Consider the following 23,812-nt stretch of genomic DNA (forward strand, 5'->3'; position numbering starts at 1 on the left):
TACATATGTGCACTGTGTATAATGATTATGTATATTTGAATATACACACATAATGCATTTAAGAAATATTTGCATGTGTATTTTATATATATATATATATATATATATATATATATATATATATATATATATATATATATATATATATATATTACACATTAAAAAAAACATTTCTTAAATATATGCATGTGTGTGTATTCAAATTATATAAATTATATAATATATAAACAAACTATTTTGGATGCGATTAATCGCAGTTTATCGTTTGACTGTAATTGTTGCAAGGATTATTTAAATAAAACCAATTTTCAGTTAAAAGAAAAGCTTAGTACCGGTTTTGCAATATTGACAATTGACATTTATGAATTTCTTTTTTTGTTTTGTTATTAATACAACAAATAAAGATCAGACACTATAATAATAGAAAAGTCTCACCATATTATTTTACTTTTGATTTTGAGGTGAAATGTGTTTTCTTTTGGTGAGATTCACCAAATTGTTAAAACAAGGGCCAAGTTAACACAAACTTCAACTGTATAAAAGGTATGAGTACACACTTTGCCATTGGGGTTAGTTATACTAAAAACTATACTAAGCAGAGGACAAATCTTAAGGTCACAACCACAGAAATCGTTCAGATTTTACAAGTTAACTTTCCATTACGCCCACTCAATGCAGTGACTTATAACAAGCAAGGAATGGCCAAGATAAATCAGAATTAACAGCACGTCCACAATAACTAACTCATCAAACCGCACTCATTTCAAAATGAATCTGATAGCAACCATAAACCGTTAGAGGCTGTGAGGTGCCAACACGCATTCAATGAAGTCTACAAAGCCAAAATAATAAAGGGAAGATGAACAAGCTTACAGTATGTACACATTTACTCACCCTGTATACGAAACCTCAAAGTGTGCAAAACATGACGCATGCACCACATTTGAAGCTTTTATGCAACTCGCCCAGGAGGTGGTGAGGAAATGAGTGTTTTTGAATGCGTGACTGCATGTTAAGTGCTTTTTGCAAGTCAAATTTCCTTGTATTCATTAATATTCAATTAGCTAACTCAACCTGCATGGGCTAATTAACATCAAGGGACATTTGAGTGTATGGTTGTATATGAGGTACAAACCCTCCTTTTTTATGTGCAATAAAGCAGCAGCATCTAAATCCATCCTTTCTGTTCACTTTGCTCGTTTTTTTGAAACATGAGAATAAAACATTGTAGGGGGGAGAGGTTGTAGGTCCAGCGAAGCAAGACTCTTCTTCATCCTCGTCGCCTTGATACTCGCCCCACCGAGCTCAAACGGCATTTAACAGTTCCTGCAAAACACAAAAACATGCCCAGTGCTGCGGCCACTCAACGTCCCAGAGAGCCAAACATCGTCCAGACGTTGCTTAAAACACTGTCTAGACGTCCTCTATACACTTTAAGACATTCGTTATCCTTCTCAAGCGTCCTGCGGGGTTGGCCTCTTGAGGTCTCGGATCTGTTTGATTAAATAGGTCTTCTCGTCGCTGAACTGCTCGTCCTCGGCGCGGTCATTCTGGAACTTGCTGAGGAACTCGATGAGTTTAGTCTGGTTCTTCAGCAGGATGTCGAGGATGGGCTGAGTCTTGTTCGGATTGGCAACAAACACCTGAACGCACAGAGAGAAAAAAACGTCTCACTCAGAAATTTGAAGCTTGAGTCAAGTTTTGGGTTGGCATACTGGCGAGTTGGTAAAATAATGATTAGCGTGGGACAATTCATACCTTAAATACATGGAAGGCCTCAAACTGGATGTTGCGGCTCTTGTCTCTCAGTAGGTTCATCATGAGTTTGAGGTTCTCTGGTTTGCTTATGTACTTCGTCATTATAGTGAAGTTGTGCCTGTCCAAAAGCAGCTCTCCCAAAAGCTGAGAGGAAGAGGAACGACATAAAACACATCAGAAGCTCCTAAAATAAAGATCTAATGGCTACAGTAAACATATGCAAAATTCTGTTTAAAAGCATTATAAAACTATACAATACCACAACAACTATATACACACAACTGTTCAAAAAAAAGTTTATTTTATTCAGCAAATGTACAGTGATAATGACAAGTGATAGTAAACTAAAGATTTTTATAATGTTACAAAAATATTTATTTCAAATAAATGCTGTTCTTTTGAATATTCTATTCATCAAAACAAATCTGAATTTTATTTTTCAACATTGATAGTAATATTAAATTTTTTTTGAGTATCAAATCAGCATATTAGAATGATTTCCGAAGGATCATGTGACTCTGAAGGATCATGTGACACTGAAGACTGGAGGAATGATGCTGAGAATTCAGCTTTTTTTCTTTTAAAACCCCCCAAAAGACCTCAACCTCTAGAACGGTAGTTTAAAGGGATACTCCACCGCTTTTTCATATTAAACTATGTTATTCCCTTAACTAAGATGAGTTGATACATACCTCTCGTCTCATTGGGTACACTTAATCTCTCTGACGCGCGGTGACGATCTGATAGCATTTAGCTTAGCCCACTAAGCCCAGTTCATTCACTATGGTACCAAACAGAGATCAAGTTAGAAGCGACCAAACACTATTTCCGCCATACATTATAGTTATCTTTTTTTAACCCACTTAGAAAAGCGCCACGTTTTATTTTGTGTCATCATACTTGATCGTTCAACTATTCGTGTGACTGTATTTAAATAGGGAAAACGTGGAGGTGTTTGGCTTCTAACTTGATCTCTGTTTGGTACCATAGTGAATGAACTGGGCTAGTGGGCTAAGCTAAATGCTATCAGATCGACACCGCGCATCAGAGAGATTAAGTGTACCCACTGAGACGAGAGAGGTATGTATCAACTCGTTTTAGTTAAGGGAATAACACGATGATCATGTAAGGGAATAACATGATGTTTAATATGAAAAAGCGATGGAGTATCCCTTTAAATAAGCACAAAAAAGGACAAATTAACCCATTCCTTACCTTTAGCGACTGCCTCTTGGTCACATAGTTTTCTGAGTGAAGCAGTTTCTCATATTCACTAAAGAACTGAAGACCAAAAGTGAAGAAAAGGGGAGACAGAGATGTACAGTAAACATCAAATTGTCTGGCTTCTGCTCATACAGTAGCCCCAAGAAATATTGGCATACTTGCTTACCACACACTTGCATTAGATAAAATATCAAATCAAGCGGTATTGATTTTAAAGAAAGATAGCACTTTCCAAGCAAAACAAGAAGCCTGATAAGGGTTAGCCAGATAAGGAATGACGTCATCAATACTGGTATATACCTTAAATTTCTGTGAAGGAGCATATGTGGTATTATTTGAAAGCTTAGAATGTCTACTTTCTGAAGATATGCATCACTTTGGCATGTTTCATACAACATAACATTTACACTTAATTTCTCTGGGACCATGTCTGCCTGGATTTGGCTTACCCAAATTGCTGTTTGGATTTAAATAGGCAAATGCTTAAGGGTCTATGATTGGATCAACATTGCGGTAATTATTATGTTTCTAGCATGTTATATGTTTGGCAACAGTTCTTCTAATCCTAACTGATGGAGTGTGTAAGTTTTCATTTCTTAAACAACCATGTAGGAAGACACATCATGGCCATATTCCAGGATGACATGGTCAAGATTCATCAGGCTCAAACTGAAAGAATGGTTGTGAGGGAGCATGAAGGATCATTTTCACACATGAACTGGCACCTCTGAGTCCAGGGCTTAAACATATTGAAAGTCTTTTGGATGTGCTGGAGGAGATTTTACAGAGTGCTGGACCCTTGCATTGTCAATACAAGATCTGGACCAAAAATTAAAACAACTCTTGATGAAAAAAAATGTTGTGATGTTATTTCCATCAAGAAAATGTTCTCTCGCATCAGGATATACAGGAAATGATCACTCGTTTTGCCACAGCGGCAACAAACTAAGACTCAAGATAAATATAAAGAAGACAGAAAAAATTATGTTCCAGCCACCCACAGGCACTTTCGAAAGTAGCCAGAACATCCAGATTGGAGGCGAAAATATAGCCACAGTCAAAGAGTTCAAATACCTCGGGGCAATAGTCACCTACAATAACAAACTAGATGCCCAATTATATCTACGCAAATCTAAAGCTTCACAGGCATTCGGCCGACTAAAAGAAAGAGTCTGGTCCAACAAAGACCTCACCATAAATACAAAATGTGCAGTGTATCGTACAATTGTTCTCCTAGCTCTTTTATATGGAGCAGAATCTTGGACAGTTTATATGACCCAAGCACACAACCTAAACGCCTTCATGATGAGACACCCGAGACAAATTTTAGGCATTAAATGGTGGCACCATATATCCAACGAGTTACTAGACAAAACCAACACAACTTAGTATGTACGAAACTTTAATACAGCGCAATCTGAGATGGACTGCCCATCTAAGCAGACTGGATAATAGTCGACTACCAAAGCAGATTATCTATTCCCAGCTCAAAGAGGGGCACCGTGGCATAGGCAGGCCAAAGTTGCGCTTTAAAGACACAGTCAAACGAAATCTGCATAAACAGATCCCACTAGGCAGCTGGGATCGGCAAGCAAAAAATAGGACTCTGTGGAGAAATCTAATTCGAAGGTAGTCAACATCGGACACGATGGACAGCGATTGATTGAGAGGTGCATATATTTTGAGTCCAGATCTTGTATTGACAAACACGTTTGTTTTTTGCCAGGCAGTGTAAACATTTTAAAGTGTGACTTAAGTTTTTTTGGGCCTACTTCACATTGAAATCACTTCCAAAATGTATTGACTTTCACATCAAGTGCACATCAAGAAACAAATGCAAATTTGAGGAACCCACTTGCAGAACGACTGACAGATCCAATGACAACAGTCCATGACGGACAACAACACAATGAAAAGAAAAGCCTGTGACTCACTCTATCATAGTGCTGCTCCAGAAACTCTGCGCTGAGCAGTTTGTGTCTCGTCAGCAAATCCTAGAAGAAAACCAAACAAATGGAATTTATCTGCCTAAATAAATCTAAAAGCATCTTAAATGAAATACCTCAAACAAGCAAGCCTTAAGTGTTTGTTTTGTCCGTCAACATACTAACTTTAAAAGTGGCAAATGCATCCGAGGCGATGTCGAACGTGGACATCTCCACGTATCTGAAGAAATCGTAGAACTGCTCAGAGCAGAGACTGATCTTCGCCAGTGGCTCATGCCGTATACATTCCCTCAGCATGATCCCGCAGTTCAGGGCGATGTCTGGAGACTCGTAACTACAAAAAGGACAAGAATAATTGGCCACCATAACCGCATCCTCATGTTGTTCCAAAACTTTTTCATTCGTAGACTGAAAAATAGATTTAAAGGTGCAGTACGTAATTATTGACAGCTAGTGGTTGAAATAGGTTCTGCAGTCCAAATTCAAAATATTGGAGAGAGTTGTCGTGATATATTTGTGCAATAATTATGGTCCATTAAAGACCACTTAAAATATTTTTCTTCATATATTTATTAGGGGTGACCCCTAATAGTCGAAGATTCGATGCATCGATATGCAGGACCGGATTCGACCACTGATCTCATGGTCGAATCTTTGCGGGTGTTATGAAACGAGGATTATACCATTTTGGCAATATGGGTGTGCTCAATATTAGTGTTATAAAGACGTGTCGCGGCGCTGAGTTGTCACCCCTTTAAGGGCACTGAGCTTCGCACCGGATGCGCCGCTCCTTTAAAATTCGAAACACATACACCGACGGCGGCATTCGACGCCTGCCCGCGGCGATTAAATGTATATTTCCCTGAAATCGTGAATGTATATACTGATTTCACCCTGTACTACAAGATACACTCATCGTGCAGCTCTTCTGTCAGAAGTCGATTCAAAATTGAGCTCGCGCGCGGCGCGTATATAATGTTCACGTCTGCCTGGTGTGAGATCCCTGAGGCACGGCGCTGAGATTCAGTCCGGTGTGAGACCCGCTTTAGGCACAATCGGCTTAAGAACGCGCATATAAACGCATTTAAAAAAGTGTTCTTTTCCTCTCTAGGCAGGTATTTTTTTTAGGTTTATTTATCAAAATGTTCTTTTATATATTTTTGTGTGATGTTCTGTGTTTCGATCGCGGCCTTTAAATGTTATGAGAGAACGGTTCATTAACGAATGTGTAGTGTAGCCTAGTTTTGATCACTTTATTAAAAGTGGTGGCTGTGTGCCGTGTGTAAAGTAAAATAAAAATAGTCTTAGCCTCCTGCTGACTAGTGTCCTGCCCTTCCCAACCCGTTTATACCGTTTATTTTTTTCCGGTCTATGGTTTACACACACACAGATGATTCGACTATCGGTCGACTATAGAGAGATTCGAAAATTCATATTCGAATGTGTAAATCCTTAGTCGGGGACACCCCTAATATTTATATTACAATTAGTGTAGTAATTAAGGTTAAAATAGAGAATTCCAATGCAAAGAGGCAAATTAGACTCATTTTGTGGCCGAAAAAATAATAATTTTCATTTGTAATGCCATTACCCACAAAGTGCCTGTATGGCTCTTTAATAAATAATAGTCAAGTTGCTAAAAGTATTGCAGATCATAACTGCTTACTTATTTTTAGGTTTTACATTTGAATATATTTTAGATACATGGTCAAATACTAGATTTCTTTAAATGTGAAATTTTAAAACATTAAAAACATTAAAAACCCCTCCTGACATGGAACAACCCCCCGCGCCCACTCCCCACCACCGCACATTGCTTTCGAATCTGAGGGAACTACTGGAACAACTGACATCTCTCTCTTTTAAAACAGATTACACAAACAGAGCATATTTATTTTCAATTCACGGTTCTTTAGACGTATGTCTCATGTTTGTGTGACAAGTATTCACAAAGTTACAGTTCATTTTCTGAAGACGCTCAGATTGGACTTGATTGAGAGGATGCAGATAACGCATCGTGTTTTTTCCCTTTATTTTGTAAAAAGCACAACATTTTGTTTTTTTATTGTGAGTATACAAAAATGAAAGTAGAAACTTAACAGATTATAATGATGTATAACACTTGCATGAATGATAAATCAACAGGGTTATCTGAGTCTCTTGGCACTGATAGGAAAAAAATTGTTGCGGTCGCGCCAGTAACATCGCTGACGTAGGATTAGATGTAATGATGTGCTTATGCTGACTCACAATAGTAAATACTCATCTTTGATCAGATAACTCAAATAAAATATTCACATATTCTCATGTTAGTTAACAAACCAGTTGTCATCTTAGTTTGAGATATGATCTAAACAGCAGCTTCTAAGAAAAGCAGATCAAACTAGTCTGATGACTGGGAAATTATTGTTGAATATAACAATCAAACGAGTACCTTTACAATATGTTTGTGTGTGTGTGTCTCTCTCACCCTTTAAGCAGCATGAAGAGTATGTTTTGTTGAGTGCACAGGTATTCAACAGTGGGTGTCCGTATGCCAATCTGACGTCTCAAAATATTATTAAAGATCTGTGCCACGTCTTTCTTGCCCTAAACACAAATAACATGCAGAATAGTTACTGAAAAGATCAATTAAATCAAAATAAAAGCATGTATTCCCACAAACTGGTATTTGAGGAATAAAGTAGACGTAAAAATGTCTCTTTTGTGGCTATGTGCAGTAAATCACTTATTACACATGAGGGAATGTTTTCTTGAGATTTTCTTTTAAAACAAAATTATATATATGAAGGATTTTAAAGAGAAAAAAAAGTCAATGCAAAACAATAAGCTCTAAAATATATTATCAGGTAGAAATTATATCAGGTTTTTTATATATATAAAACTATAATCACAAATAACTAAATAAAACCTAAATAAATTTGTAATAAAGTGCGAAACCCATTCAGTTATTAAAAATTAGAATTATGGAATTTAATTAAACACTATTCTAAATATAATTAATAATACGTATTTAGATCTACTTAAATATCTAATGAAACTCATTTAAATTGCTGCTCCTAGTTTCTGTAAATCAAAAATGGTTGGAAAATTAGCAGCTCTGTTATTATAACAGAAATATCAGAAATATCTTGTGAAGCCTCGGAGTCAGAAGGGTTAAAAATCACTGGACTAGACACATTCAGTGTTGTGTAGGATGCATGGGGTGGTTTTACTCCACAAATGCATCCCGACCACCTCCAATTGATGCAATTGTCATTTGGCCTAATTTGTAAGTCGCTTTGCATAAATTAATGAATACAAATGCAGTTTAAAGGCCCCAATAAACTTCAAGTGAAATCGAAGAGTACTGATGTGATGGTATTTCAATCAAAATAAGGCCAAAACGGAGTTCGAAACAGCTTGCCTAAGCAGACTTTTCATAAAAGTTTGCTCTGGCAAGTAAACCCCTTCAAACTACCATTGGTTCAATTTATGAGTAAAATAAAGCCTGTGGTAACCGTAACCACGATACTTTGGCGGGTTTTTTTATGGATTTTGAGCGACTTTACTATGTGAAATGTATACATTTTGTGGCATTTTTCTGACCTAGTCTATTAAACACATCCCCTCACCTCAAAGTCAATGAGCTGCAGATCTGCGATGAGGGTGCTGAGCAGGCCGCTGTTGTAGAGCTCCTGAGCCAGCTGAGCCACGGCTTCTGTCTGCGGCTCCTTCTCATTCGTGCCGTAAAGAATCTCCTTCATCGCCAACAGAGATTTGGACACCTCTTCAGAGGCCTGCGGACGAACACCTCTCTTATTAATGCCCTTATGAAACTCTTTCATGGGTAATATTCACAGTACACACACAACTGTGTGTAACAAGCACTGTGTACAAATGTGCTTAGTACCTTCTCAGCCTTCTTGTCTGAAATGTCCTGCTTCTCCAGAATGGTCATGTTGTCCTTTAGATTCTTCACAATGTCCGCTGGACATTTGTGAGACTTACCGAAAGGGAACGGCATGGCAACACCTTACCAGGGCAACCAGAAAGCAGAGAGCCCAGCTGTGAAAGTGAACAAGAAAAAGTGAAAAACTTAAACCTAAGAAATAGCGAGACTAGTACTAGGTCAATTATTAGAGGGCCCTATTCAAAACTAAAGGTGTAGTTTGATGATGCCAAGTTTGAGCTCAGCATCTTGGGACATGTGGTCTTCACCTCACAGCCGGTGGAAAATAGGACTCGGGCAGAAATCATGTTGATGGATGTGATTATTAACATTACTGTAGTCTGAAGCAGAGCAGGACCGAGTGTTGAGGAGCTGAGCAAGGCCGCTGGAGCGATTGTTATGCAAACACACGGCTCACGAGCAGCGGGACTTTTATTATGACGGGACACAGTTTCCGCTTTTCCGGTCATGATTATAAGGTAAAGCAGCTCTGTTTATCATATTAGATACATTTAAGTGTGTTTAAAATGATGTTATGACGTTATGCTGTGAAACCTGTTCACACTGCTAAGAGTAAAGCGTTTGTGCCAAATAAAACCGGAAACCGAGAGTAACGCAGACATGACGCTATTGACAGGAGACTCCCTCAGACGTCCCGGCTCCTTGGTTAAAATAGCAATTTTCACATAATTTACAAATAGTTGGAAACATTTGGGATATTGTAAGAACTCAACTGAACAAAAAATATAACACTGGCCTAGTGATTTTTGGGATATTTTACTGGAAAAATACTACATAGTGCACCTTTAAGGTCAAATTGTCATGAACAGACCAAAGGATGATGAACATATAAAAACAAGTAAATGGACACCCAAAGCAAAAACAAAATCATGAACAAGGAAAACAATATTTCAAGATAAAAGATTAAAAGAGAATTTCAATGCTCACTGCCATCAACAGATCTTTGAATTTCATGTTAGGCCATTTCAGCTAATTTTAGAAGGAGCTATCTTCAATGAATAGGTTTCGAGTTCACACTTTATGTTAAAACACCCACCTAACCACCCACACACACACGTCTCAAACAACACAAATGTGAAGGTGAGCTTTGCGAAGTAGACAAACAGGAAACATGCAGCAGAAAGCTCTTCAGTAAATACGGCTGTGCTGACTTCCTCCATTAAGATCACAGCAGCGAAACTCAAGCATGAAACACTCAATAAATACACTGACCTGAAGAAAAATCACTCATAAATCCTGCTCCTTTTTCATTACCCTTCCCCAAAACACAAACGCACACAATGACAGTGACACTACTATTAATATTACTATGCCGCATGTGCTCTGAAATACTCCATGCGGGAGCTCGTGGGATGCCTGCGTCATAGGACATACGTCCAGCCGGTTAATCTCCACGCAGCTTGTGCAAGTTAGCCAAATCCTTGACCCGGTGACCACGCTCGCCATGTCTGCCCCAACACAAATCTGAACCCAAACAGATGCCATGGCTTGCGGAGACAGCCAGCATGCTGAGTCTACATGCATCTAAACCAGGGGTGTCCAATCATGCTCCTGGATGGCCACTGTCCTGCAGAGTTCAGCTCCAACCCCACTTAAACACACCCCAAGTAAACAAACATGTACGAGCTAATCAAGCTCTTGCACACTGGAAACTTCCAGACAGGTGAGTTGAGGCAAGATGAAACATTGGGCCTCCAGGACTGAGTTTGAACAACCCTAAACATTAATTTCACAGTTGAATTACAAGTTATCTGATGATCAGCCACACTTATATGATGTTAATACCAAGCGGCAACCTCCCGCGATCTCTCTTGAAGTCAATACGGAAGTAATGTAAACTGCAATTCCTCAACTGGCCACTAGGCTCCAGAAGGGAGAATTTCATCTCATTCAGAATCTCATTGAGCCCCATGTTAAAATTCTCAACTTTAAAGCAGAAAAAAACATGTTTACAGCCTGAAACCAATTGTGGTTTTGGCTTATAAGGCTAATTTTGATCTTCATGACAACTGTGAGGGGGGTGAATTTTTTTATAACTCATTCGTTTACGTTATAGAAAGCCTTAAAGTTCTGCATAATTAAGGGCGTGGTTACAGGTGGATAGCCATTTATCCGCCGTCTATAGTTATTGCGTCACCTCAGCTCCGCGCACATCCCGCCTTTTTGCCCATTTTCTGTTATGCGGGAGTGACACGCGATGACTCGCTCACCAGATGGCAACGCCCAGCTAGCCCCTACTTTAAGCTTCAGAACGGCTTATCGGAATCCAATGGGTGACGTCACGGACACTACGTCCATATTTTTTAACAGTCTATGGTTAATACCAATCATCGTTGTTGCATTTGGTGTTAATATTATTGCATTACTAATAATTCACAATACTGTACAATCCAGTGGAGACCAGGGTTAGTCATATTGCAACAAGGGCTATATCATAATACTATGAAACAATAATATTTGTACATTTTGTTTATAATCATGTTTTAGTCAAAAGCAATTTTATGTTGGTTTCAAACACATAGGCCTAGTTTGTAGGGGTGTAACAATACCCTTTAGCCTAGAAATCTAGACACACCCTAGCGGCAGCAAATCTAATCTGCCCGCGAGTGTCGTCTAGCAACTCTCAATACTCTGAGTTGTAATCGCCTAACTCTTGCCGGGCCAATCACATCGTGTATAGAGTCGGTGGGCGGGGCCATAATGACGACGGCCGAGTTGCGTTTGTGTGCTTCCAGTAAACACAGAAACTGGCGAACGGCGGCCTTTCGAATCAGCTTTGACCGCCACTCTGGAAGACTAAAGAGTTAAGCTTTTCTCTGAGAAAAGAACACAGAACGCCACTGAAGTCATTCTTAAGAAGGGAAGATGTGTTCTGGGTTTTGCCGACCAGATACAGCGAATGTTTAATCTGTCAACAAGCTCTGTTTCACCTTCGTTGCTCTGGTTGGTGTAGCGCTATCCTATCGCGTGCAGAGGGAGTTTGAAAGACAACCGTTTATCCCGCCCCTCGGATTGAGCCCTGTTCTATGGTGAGTTTCCAGACCAAACATCTTGATGTGGGTCTGGCTTGTCAGGCTAAATACACTTGTCACGATACGATATTATTGCGAATGCGATACTTAAAGACATATGGTAAATGGTTAACAAATGTACTGTTGATTAAAATGCTAAATATGGTATTACATTGGGGCTGGAAATGAATAGGCTTGGACTTGGTGCTGGTAACCCAATGTATAGGACAAGAATACAAATATTTATGATTATCAAGCTGAAATACGGAATTAATTTAGACAAATATGCTTGCACTCTGTCACTGACTAGACATATTTAAAATAATGTAGGTCACTTTACTGGAAACATAAGAAATTTGGCATTATCAGGTGCCGGTTGCATAAACCACTTAGACTAGTCTTAAAAGTAAGTCATCAAATTTTTTTCTTTAAGACTAGTCCTAACTTTTTAAAATCAGTTACATAAAATGGTAGATCGTTTCTATTTGAATTAGAAAAGTAAGACTGATTACATTTGGACTAATTGCTAGTTGGACAAACTAGCGCTTAAAATACAGTCTTAGTGGCTAAGTTTATGCAACTAGCCCCAGGACCCACAAACATTCCCCCATAGCATTATTATACATTATATATAGTAGTTTAATCTGACACTAAAACTGTGTAAACTTGATTTTTTTCTATACACAATATATACTGTTGATGTTTTATTGAGATATAAAAGATTGTTTTACAGAGATTGTGACACGATATATTGCTACACCCCAACTAGTTTGTCACAGTGTGCAGGATGTGTTGCAATTTTATACAATTTATGAATTCCAGTTTCTGTTGGTCTAATAGAAATAAAATGTATTATTATTATCAATATATTTTTATTATAAATATATACACAGGTTGATTGAGAGTAGACCAGTTATTATAGTCTTGCAGTAGTAACAATAACTTGGGGATTTTTTTACTAAAGTAAAACCGGATATAAGGGAAATGTAGGTTAATTACTTTATGGGGTGTATTATATGCATATGAGAACCATTCTCAAATGAAAAACAACAGTGAAGCACAAAATTATTTAGATTTATTAAGGGAGCTTTTACAGAGTATATTTATTTATATCATTTTTTTTTGTAAAATATATCTTGCTTAATGCTGGGATATATTCTGAGAAATAATTGTATTTAATATTATTTTTAAATAAATAACATTCATATTTATTGACCATTTTAATATATCATATCTAATTAATGTGTATAATATTATTTTAACTTTTTTATTATTTACTTAATTGCACTCAAAAACACTAGTAAATAGAAAAACCCCCAGATACTTTTGACAATGTGGAGTTATTGAGTGATACCAGCAATATTTAAATTATTAAACGGATTGGTTTAATGACAGGTCAAATAAAAAGCAGTAACACGCATACTTGTCTTCACTGGAAGTCTTTTAATCTAATTCAACAGAGACTGATCAACACACGCATGTTGGTAGATGACAATCTAGATAGGCTAATAGATAAATACTCAGCTGTGAAGTATTACTATATTTGACTGAGCAACTGTTAAAGCCTTACACACAATACTAATGGATTCAGCATCAAGATCTATGTAGATCAGCTGAAGCTCATTCTGCAGTGCATGCCTAAATGTGATATAAAGGGCTAGGTGATCTGAATGACTTTGGCTGTCTCAAACCGAGTGAGCAGTCTACCTAGAATCATTCTATGACGCACTAAAATGATGATTCCCCAGTTCAGATCTATCTGTATGATGTTGCCTGTGTAGGCAGCACATTCGTTTGAGCCACAGCCCCCTACTTCTGCTCAAGCAGAGGCCCGGTGTGATGGATAGGATACAAGTCATGATGACTCTAGTTTAGCCAACTCCTTTGGTTATCTTTAAATCAGTGATGTACAAACCACACAACATACTAAGCCCCTTTTCATCTTTTCATCAGATCACTCAGACTGTGTGCGTAAATGCAGTTGTGGTTTTGCATAGGATGGCTCTCATAGGCCTCTGCATGCACTTAACAATATTTAGCTTCACAACAAGAGCCAGCAAAAGAGAAGTAAACAATAGCACACCTTATTTGGGGGTCTCCTTCGGCCTTTTCTAGCGATTTACGGTGTGATTCCTGGAATATGATGTTTTGGTGTGTTATTTCTTTGCAAGATTTGAGCGGAGGACCGTCTATGTATGTGTGTGTGTGTGTATGTGTGTGTGAGTGTGTGTATGAATGTTCAGCAGCGATAACTTCCGCAAACCTGCAGCGAGGAGGATTTCAAAACAAAAGCCCCAAACGCTCTCAGAGGTCTCCATGGAGAAATCATTCGCCCTGCTGAAGAAAAAACAACAACACCGTTAAACCAGCCTAGGCTGGATGGGTGGTCTTAGCTGGTTAGGGTTAGGGTTATGCCAAGCAGGTGTTCAGATGATTTTAGCTGGTCTTTTAGCTGGTCAGCTAAAAAGGTTTTTAAAACCCCTATAAAACTAACATAGGAGACTAGCTGAAAGCAGCCCGGCAGATTAGGCTGGTTTTAGATATTTCTGTCTGCAGGGGATCACCCACCAATGTAAATAGGCATAAAAAAAAAAAACTACTTTTACTAGTTTTAAATCAAAATAGATTGCTGCCTCCTTATTTTAACAACATCAACAAAAGTCTGTAATTACTGTAAATGTTAAATATTTCATTTGATTGATTGATTCAAAATGCATGCTAACATTTATTATTTGCTTATCAAGATATTATATATTCTTTCTTTTTTCTCTCTTATATTAATATTCTTGTGTTGATGTCAGTATTTGATTTGCTGTGATTGATGTTTTTCATTTATTGTTCAAAATGTTGCAATAAAACAATTATAAAAACCGAATTAAAACTCAATAAATATAAACAAATATGCACATTGAAGCCGGTAAATTACATTGGTAAATTAAGTTGGTAAATTACATCAAATAACCTATGCATGAGATCTAATTATATTTTTTTCTAAATTAGCATGGGTATTTAATATGTATATACATTTAAAATGTGAAAAAGTATAATTGTTGTACAATTATGAGCGTTACAGTTTTAGCACCTTCTCGATCCACTGCATTCAGGTAAAATGGGCCAGCTGTTCAGCTATGGGCCCATATAAAAGAGAACAACACAGATCATCTCGGCTGAAACCACTTTATTTTTAACAGTAAAGTGACACTATTGTCTCTATTGGGCCACAAAAGCACCATAAATGTATTTTATTAAACAGAAAGCTGAACAAGTTGGATTTAGTGTGTGTGTGTGTGTACTGAGCTTTGCAAATGTGGGTTTTTGGACTCATTTGGTAAGGCACCTATGGTAAAGCCAGCGCTGGGCTTCACCGCCATCTACTGGTAAAATATTATACTTCAACAGAGATCCAGGATAATGCACGTGCATGTGCATTTGTTTTGTTGTTGTTGTTTTTTACGTTTGCCTTTGACATCCACAAAAGCAAACACTTTATTTGTAAATGTTGCAAAAAAACTCGATTTGTGGTTAAAGTGTTATTAGCTGGATCTCTGAAGATGTAATGCCGGGGTTGTACTTGTTATCCTACCTTGACTTTTTATTTTATTTTATTTTATTTTATTTTATTTTATTTTATTTTATTTTATTTTATTTTATTTTAAAGAAAAATGTTTACTTTTTAAGCGCTTTTATATCTTCTTTGCGCAGTAAGTGCCAGGTGGCGATAGCTCCACACAATCGTTCACATGAGAGCGCAGCAGAAGAAGAGCGCGACACGGAAGCGCTTTGAGCGGAAGTGGTTTTTTTCTCGGCCCTCGTGTCGCTCTTCCTTTCCGCCTGCTCGAGTGCGCCATACACACACACGCTGCGAAGGTAACGATGAAAAACCGATTTTCAAGCGTTTATACCCTTTCCACCCACACCAAAATATACTCATATGGTTGTTAACAGACCCATATTTCTATTTTGACCAGTATATGTCGTATGTTGCTTGTCAAAATGATGAATTTGAGTGCTTCTATAAGCGGTCCATGAGCCCGCGGTCTCCGTCAGACTAGACCAAGAGAGAATCCGCACATGTGTTGTGACGTTTAGTTGTCTATTTTACACATTGTCAAGTTTGACTGAATCATGTTAGTTGTATTATTGGGCTGCGTCGTAATGATTACGAGTAAATTTAGGATGTTGTTCGCTATTGATCATATTTATAATGCACATGAAGTCGTATGATCGTGGTTATTTATCCTTTCTTAATCTCCGACGTAAATTGTCTTGTAACAAAACGTATTAATTGTAAGTTTTGTCGAACTTTTGTGTTAGACACTATTATAAAATAGAATCACGCTACTTTATGAAGTTTGAGGCGTTCTTTTTCACTTAATCTTGTTGTTTTTCTCAATTTTGATTAGTTTGGTACCTCTATGACTTTGGGTGTTCTGTGTGTTGTGGACACTTATGTACATAATGACATTCTCATTTCATTGTAAAGATGGCTGAAGATTGGGAGGCTGCGCCAGCTGTTGCTGAGACACCAGAGATCAAACTCTTTGGCAAATGGAGCACAGATGATGTGCAGATCAATGACATCTCACTGCAGGTGTGTTTAACAACAGAAATATGACGCAGGCTGAATCTGAAATCACCCCCTAAACATTCAATAACTATTCCCAATAACTTAAAGGAGTAAATGAAAACGAGTGAGTGTATTTGGTCAGACATTGAGTGTGTATCAGTTGTACATTCGTTATTGCAGTGCAATGTGGGATTGAGTGCACTCAAATGTCCACTTTAGATAGGAACACCTCTGCAAATAATGCCCTATTTGAGGGTATGGGGGTGATTTTGGATTCAGACATGGTTTTGTAAGAATTGCATATTTCCTTTTTGTTTACCAATATCCCTGTAAAGTCTGACATGAAATCATAGACAAATCTTTTTTTGTTGATTTAAATAGATTTTTAATCCTTAAACAAAAGGTTTTTATGGAGTGTAATATTAGTGAGAATATGGAGCTTAAACTCAAGGAAAAATATTCAGATGACCAAACGTACCATAAATATACAAATTGGTGTAGTTGTTATATAAGGTCAAAAGTAAGATGAATTTCTGATAGCTTACATTTGTAAATCCAAATTTAGACTATCAACAGACTATTTAATTAATATAAACTTCAGGAGGTGTATTACAGAAAGATTTTAACTTTAGAATCCTATCTTATCTGTTTGGTAACCATGGACTGAATTTAGGACAGGATATAGCATAATGACATTTCTTAAATGCATAATCCTATCTTAGCTATGGATTGGAAACGGGTATTACAGAAGCATCTTAACTTGACAAAAAATCAACTTGACCCCACGGTTGTCCTAAAATTAAGACAGCTTTTAGGATTTTTTTTTGGTGTCCTGACTTCAAACCTTTTTGAAATCCAGCAGTAAAAATGGCAGTACAAAAATCCTTTTTTTCGAGAGAGCGTTACATTTTTTAAATTATATAATATGAGGAGCAGGAACGTTTTGATTGTGGAGGTACTTTTGGAAGACCCAGCTAGTGCTGTGCTTTGATGATAAAATGCTTGTAAATATCATAAAGACTCCCACGACACATGATTTGCAGTTAGTTGACAAATTGCGACCAACATTACCGAGCCCAACGAGCCGTCACAGAGCATTACCCTAACGATCCTTCTTCACTGGCATAAAGTTGCTTAGACGCTGGAGGTTCGGTGTTCGCAAATTTAAGGACCGTCACTAAAGTTACGTTACATACAACATTGGTATACTACACATTTCCTTCTTGAATAGCGTTTGAACAGACTACGTAGAAGATGTGCATCATAGCTCACACCCAGATGAACACTTTACAGTTGGTTTTGATACCGGCATTCCGTTCAAATGCTATTAAAGTAAGAAATGTGTATAACTTACCAATGTTGTATGTCCCTACATTTGCGAATATCAAACGTTTTGTTGTCTTTGTTTTGCAAAAGGCGCTTTATAAAATGGGCTTTAACTTTTCAGCGGGGCTTATCGAAATAATTTCTTCCGTACTGGAATTAAAGCATGCCATAGTTTCTCCTATTTTGATTTTAGGTTTACCTCCGAAGCAGCTTTCGAGTTTTTGGTTGCTTGGTAACAGACCTGACAGTTGATTACCCAACTCGATTGAGCAGTTTAAGATTTCTTAACTACAGATCAGATGAGATTTTGTAAGATAGGATAAGAATCCTAAATCAAGTTACGATTTGCTTCTGTAATACGAAATTGTGAAAAATCCTAAATTAAATGATCATATCTTAAAGTAAGACCTAAGATAGAACGTTTCTGTAATATGCCTCCAGTTGTCTTTCTGTAACTCTAAGTATGTCTAATATATTCATATCTGTAGTTTAAAGCTGTTTTGTAGTTATAATTGTCAGCGATACGAGTGAGATGTTCTTCAAAAGCTTGTTGTATTATTTTTTAATACTTTTAAAATAATTATGTATGAATCAAATAAGCCTAAGTTGCTTCAGCCCTGTGAATGCTCCTCTTGAAATATTAACAATATAAAATGTATGCTAGCTTTATAAAAATCATTACTTCTCACAGCAAAAAGATCACAAGCTGAAGATGGACATTTTTACAAATTACTAAAAGGTATTTTTCTTGCTAAAAAAAGCTATCAATCAGATGACAGCAGACATGTAGTAGATGTTTTGGTGTTATTTTGATCATTTGGAGGCTGTAGAAATTCATGTTAAGCTCATTAATGTGTGTCTCTTTCGATAGGATTACATAGCCGTGAAGGAGAAATATGCCAAATACCTCCCCCATTCCAGCGGCAGATACGCAGCCAAGCGTTTCCGTAAGGCTCAGTGTCCCATTGTGGAGCGCGTCACTAACTCCATGATGATGCACGGACGCAACAACGGCAAGAAACTGCTGACCGTCCGCATCGTGAAACACGCCTTTGAGATCATCCACCTGCTCACTGGCGAGGTTGGACGATTTTCCAGATTTATTCATGCTTGGTTGTTCATTCATTTTGGTCTGGTTTGTTTTTGTCATTAGCAAAGTATAAGGCTTGTCTAAATATCTCAAAGTAGAAATTTGGTTTTGATTCATCAAACTATTTCTGAGATCTTAATAGTCTGTACTAAAGGTAGAGAATTTATATTTCCTTTCCAGAATCCTCTGCAGATTCTGGTGAATGCCATCATCAACAGCGGCCCTCGTGAAGACTCCACTCGTATCGGACGTGCTGGAACCGTGAGGAGACAGGCTGTTGACGTGTCCCCCCTGCGCAGGGTCAACCAGGTCTGATTTTACAACTTAGTGCTGTTTGAGTGAGAGAGAATCTTGCTATTTTAAGTTTTTTTAGGGGCCATCTACAATACACATTTTTTTATGGCAAAAACTTTTTTTTTTATGCATTAGGGCCTTTTATTTATACAACAGCATTTTGGTGGCCTGAATATGCAAACGGTCATCAAAGTGTATACCTCCTGAGCCTTCCCCACCAAAATAAATTGAAGCATAACTGTACGGTCAGTCTCAGGCCATCCTCGTCCATCAGCTATACTTTCAAATAATGATAAAAACACGTCCGGATCTCTCTCAATATATGCAGGCAACAATTTCAAATTTCAAATTATATTAAACAAACCATCCGTGTGATCCATGGATCTACCCTCATGCTGAATTTTTAGACAGTCAAACTTTAATTCAAACTCTTGATTTTGTCGTTCTGCAGCTAATTTTTGCTCGTTTCAATTTTTTCAAATTCCATTTCACGTTGTCTCATCAGATCATCTAACTTTTTCTATCTCCATTTCATATTTACGCATCTGCTTTTCATGCAACTGTTGCATTCTAATAAGTTCTTTTTGCTGCTCAAAAGACAACCCAATCAATGAAATTGCTGATGTTTGAACTATCGCGCACTAGCTCCAGCTGTTACTGGTTCTGACACAATTGGCAAAATCTGAAGATCACCTAAGTTGTCTTACCACTTTTCTAAGCTTATCTTTTCTCAGCCGCTTATCAATAACACTCAATTCATAGCGATCTACAATTTCCCATAACTGCTTCTTAGAACACAGATTTAATAACTCATCTGATGGCACCTTACAAATCTGAAATCAAATTAATCACAATTCAGCTCGGGTAGTTCTTATGGTCAAAAACTGTGCATACGTTCTCCAACTCCCCCACCTAATCCTAACCAAAAAACCCTCTAAATAACTACTCCCTAGTTTTTGTGCGCTCCCAAGAGTCAAGCCCTTTGAAGCCCCCAAATACCGCTGGGGTGGAACCAAACAAATATTGCTTTTAGAAAAATATGCCGTTATTGTTGTAGCTGTTTTTTGTGGATCCACGTGAATGGGGATCATTTTGACAATGTTGTTGTCTGTACACAGGAAAGGAAAGACTTTCCCATTTTCAGTATGTTGTTTTATAAATGCACCTTTGGTTAGGTAACAGTCTGATTGACTCTCTATCTCTGTCTAGTTCTTAAAAGAAACCAATTTTTCTTAGTGTGAAGAACATTTTAATCATATAAACAACCTTTGGTGCAATGAGTCTTCAATGGATGTTAAATGTTCTTCGTAGAATTCTACATGCCAATTAACAACTTTATTAGAGTGCATTATCAGTGAAACCAGGAATGGGCATTCAAATGGGTTATTGTGGATGGGTTTCATGTTGACTTAAGTTAGGGTGCTTTTGGTAATCCAAGGCACTTTATTAGGCCTTTTTGATTTAGTCATTTGCATAAAATATACAGTAATGGCAAATGAAGATATTGTCTAAATATGTGACAGTGGTCACTTATTGTCTGTTGGTGTTATGATTTTTAGGCAATCTGGCTGCTCTGCACTGGTGCAAGAGAAGCTGCATTCAGGAACATCAAGACTATTGCAGAGTGTCTTGCTGACGAGCTCATCAACGCTGCCAAGGTGAGAGAGACAATCTGATTTGGAGCATTTTACTGTCTATACTTCCAGAGCATGTGCAGTAAATTAACTTATGAATCTTATTTTTTCTTTTACTGCTATATCAAAGTTCTTCTGTTTGTATTGCAGGGTTCCTCCAACTCTTATGCCATCAAGAAGAAAGATGAGCTGGAGAGAGTGGCCAAATCTAACCGCTAATCTCCATTTTGTATAAATTTGGATTACAATAAAGGAAGTGTGAAACCTAATCTTGTTTGGTCATTTTTTCTCTTATGTTAAATATGACGCAATGCTTATATATCAGCTGTATTTAGAGTCAGGTAATGTAGAAGGTTGAACTTTAAGGATTGCGTGAATCATTAAGTCTTGTTCAACGTGATCTACCTCAGATAAAGTTTCATGTGTCAGTGATGTGTAGTCAATGCTTATTTTAGAAGTTGCATGATTAGCTGTAACATTTAGTTGGTTTTACTTTTTTAATCTGTACACTGCTTGGTTTTTGCTTTAATCTGCTTTAAGAGATCACTGAATTTAGTTAAATCTTTATACATGATGATGACGGGTCTTTTTGTAATCCTACAGTCACAAGACCCTCAGTCATTTGACTTTCCTTCCTCTACCCAGCATGCCTTTCATTATCAAATATATTCAGTAATTAAATTTGTGCTGCTGCTCCACTTTTGCCAATCGAGATCCTAACCTTGATATTTTAAAGTCCTCTTGTTGCACACTGAGATGCAAGACATATTTTGAAGATGGGTAGTTTTGATGTGAGATTGTAGTGTCTGCCTGTATGGATGCCAATGTACAGGCAGATAAAACAGCCACAGGTGTGCTTAAATTGAAAATGACCCAAAAATTTTGGTTTTGTATTTTGGCAAATAAAGTGAATGCAAAGGCCTATATAACAAACATGTTAGATTAATCCATTAATTTCATGGAGTTATTAATATTATGCAAATAGATAACCAGGATGTTAAATAGCTCACTCATATTTAATGAAAGGTGAAGAAAAAATGCATTGTGATTTATGTGCATTTTAATAGAATGTCTATTTTATTAGATGTTTTTATTCACGAAATATGTTAATGGACATGTTTAAAAAGGGTTCTCCTGGAATCATTTGTGACTTTAGCATATATAAAATTTAAGATTCTATATGATTATTACTATTGTTACGTTTTTGTATATTAATTGTTTTTCAAGACAAAACTTAAATTATTGTAAACTATTAAAATGAAATGCTGTTTATTTTACCATGACTATGGTGTTAAATCATAAAGTAATGTTTATATAAAAGGTGCATTCGGAGTCTTCTGCCAGTGATATTTTGACCCCAGAGCTGCATAAACAAACAGCTGAAGCCTGAATTGAATTACGTTATAGGGTGGAGACGCAATTTGATGTTAAAAGGCCAGGGTTAGAGGACAAGATGATAATGTTCTAACTGGACCATTCTGACCTGAAAAAGGATTACGCTGATTTATCATAAAATCTTAATATGTCTCAACTTTTTAGGTACATTCTTTTCTTTTGTCTTTTCTCATCTGTGGGTAAGTAAAAACACACAAATGTGTTTTTCACGTTTGATCTAATGTAACAGTTTTTCACTTCCATAAGCTCTTTTTTTTTATAGCTGTTCATATATATTTCTTAAACAGGTTATGTATGTGTGTAGTGTAAATCAACCTTTTTATTTTTAGGATTTTTTATTTATTTTTTACTTTACTCCAGTATTGGGTGTAATTATTTACTGTAATTTAATTACTTTTCCCTTGAAAAACTAAAGTACGGGATTACTCTTATGATTTCTGTAATTTAATTACAGTTACTTCTGATATAATGATTACATATAGTGGACAATAGTGGAATTAAAATCAACATTTAAAGTTTAACTTTAAAATGCATGTTTTACATATTCTCACATTTGTAATACTTTGGTCAGTTAATAAGAATAATGTATGTAGTTTTATATTATGGCTGCTTTACAAATGTATTTGAGACATTTCATGTCTATCTTAGAATTGCTTTACTCAAGGTTGATTTAGGATTTAGAAAGTAATTAGTAATAAGTAATTAAATACATTTTGGTGAGAGTAATTTTTTCAGTAATCTAATAACACCATTGAAGATGTTATTAGTAACTAGTAATTAATTACTTTTTTAGAGTAACTTACCCAACTCTGCTTTATAATTTTTTTTGCATCTCTGCATATCATCTATTACAAATTTGCTAATATAATTATTTTTGATCTATTCTATTGCAGTTCCTCTGTTCTGTTATACATGTGTATTTCCTTCCATCTCACCGCTGGACTGTCTCAAGTTCCCCACCAGGTGTCCACCGGGTCAGCTCTGTCTTTCTAGCAAAGCTGTAGGGCAGCGAGGTATGTACATGCGTCATTGATGTCATTCAGTCTGTGACAGATGATTGGAATTATATAGCATAATGAATATAGCATCGGTCGGCACCAATGGCAAATGATCATATAAAATACAAATCTGCATAAGCCAAACCTTTTCAAAAAGTTGTCATACTAATGGTCATGCATTTCTGTGCTTGTCATTGTTTTCCTTTGAACAGGGGATTTTAAGGTCATCTTGTATGAAAAGAGCTGTGCTCTTCCTGCCCTGTGTGGATTAACAGGAGAAAAGTTTGCCTTGGGTTTAAACTTCACCTTTACCAATGACTGCTGTGATACTCTGCTCTGCAATGGCATCTCAAGCACTTCTGCTGGCATGTGGTCCAGCACCCTGCTTCCACTTGTTCTGGCATTGCTTTATGCACAGTAAACTTAACTAATGGACTCTATTACAAAAAATCTGGCAAAATGTAGGCTAACACAGGCCACCACAACCAACAACAAAACGTTTGAGGATATCTTGATTAATTCTATTTTCAGCATATAAATTCTGTTCAAAAGTTTATATAATAATCACAATAAGAAGCCATTCATGTTTCTATCATTGCTTTATACAACATGCTGTA

The 23,812-nt window shown here is 37.0% G+C and overlaps 3 protein-coding genes across 3 annotated transcripts; 2 read left to right on the plus strand and 1 right to left on the minus strand.

Annotated features, from left to right (window-relative positions):
* Positions 1-190: 190 nt before the first annotated feature.
* cab39 (calcium binding protein 39) lies at positions 191-14,134 on the minus strand. The gene is made up of 9 exons (XM_067450210.1): positions 13,975-14,134; positions 8,821-8,975; positions 8,543-8,707; positions 7,399-7,517; positions 5,094-5,262; positions 4,917-4,976; positions 2,974-3,039; positions 1,759-1,902; positions 191-1,643 (listed from the first exon to the last, which is right to left on the minus strand). The coding sequence occupies exons 2-9, from the start codon at positions 8,932-8,934 to the stop codon at positions 1,455-1,457; spliced, it is 1,026 nt and encodes a 341-aa protein (XP_067306311.1). The 5' UTR covers positions 8,935-8,975; positions 13,975-14,134; the 3' UTR covers positions 191-1,454.
* A 1,564-nt stretch (positions 14,135-15,698) lies between these two features.
* Positions 15,699-21,071, plus strand: rps5 (ribosomal protein S5). Its single transcript, XM_067451613.1, has 6 exons — positions 15,699-15,758; positions 16,375-16,482; positions 18,656-18,865; positions 19,055-19,183; positions 20,728-20,826; positions 20,953-21,071. The coding sequence occupies exons 2-6, from the start codon at positions 16,375-16,377 to the stop codon at positions 21,019-21,021; spliced, it is 615 nt and encodes a 204-aa protein (XP_067307714.1). The 5' UTR covers positions 15,699-15,758; the 3' UTR covers positions 21,022-21,071.
* Positions 21,072-22,270: 1,199 nt separating this feature from the next.
* Positions 22,271-23,753, plus strand: lypc (ly6 domain containing, pigment cell). The gene is made up of 3 exons (XM_067451614.1): positions 22,271-22,376; positions 23,091-23,210; positions 23,408-23,753. The coding sequence occupies exons 1-3, from the start codon at positions 22,325-22,327 to the stop codon at positions 23,614-23,616; spliced, it is 381 nt and encodes a 126-aa protein (XP_067307715.1). The 5' UTR covers positions 22,271-22,324; the 3' UTR covers positions 23,617-23,753.
* The last annotated feature ends 59 nt before the right edge of the window (positions 23,754-23,812 follow it).

The sequence above is a fragment of the Pseudorasbora parva genome, chromosome 8 (assembly GCF_024679245.1).
Source record: "Pseudorasbora parva isolate DD20220531a chromosome 8, ASM2467924v1, whole genome shotgun sequence".
In the NCBI taxonomy this organism is placed as follows: Eukaryota; Metazoa; Chordata; class Actinopteri; order Cypriniformes; family Gobionidae; genus Pseudorasbora; species Pseudorasbora parva.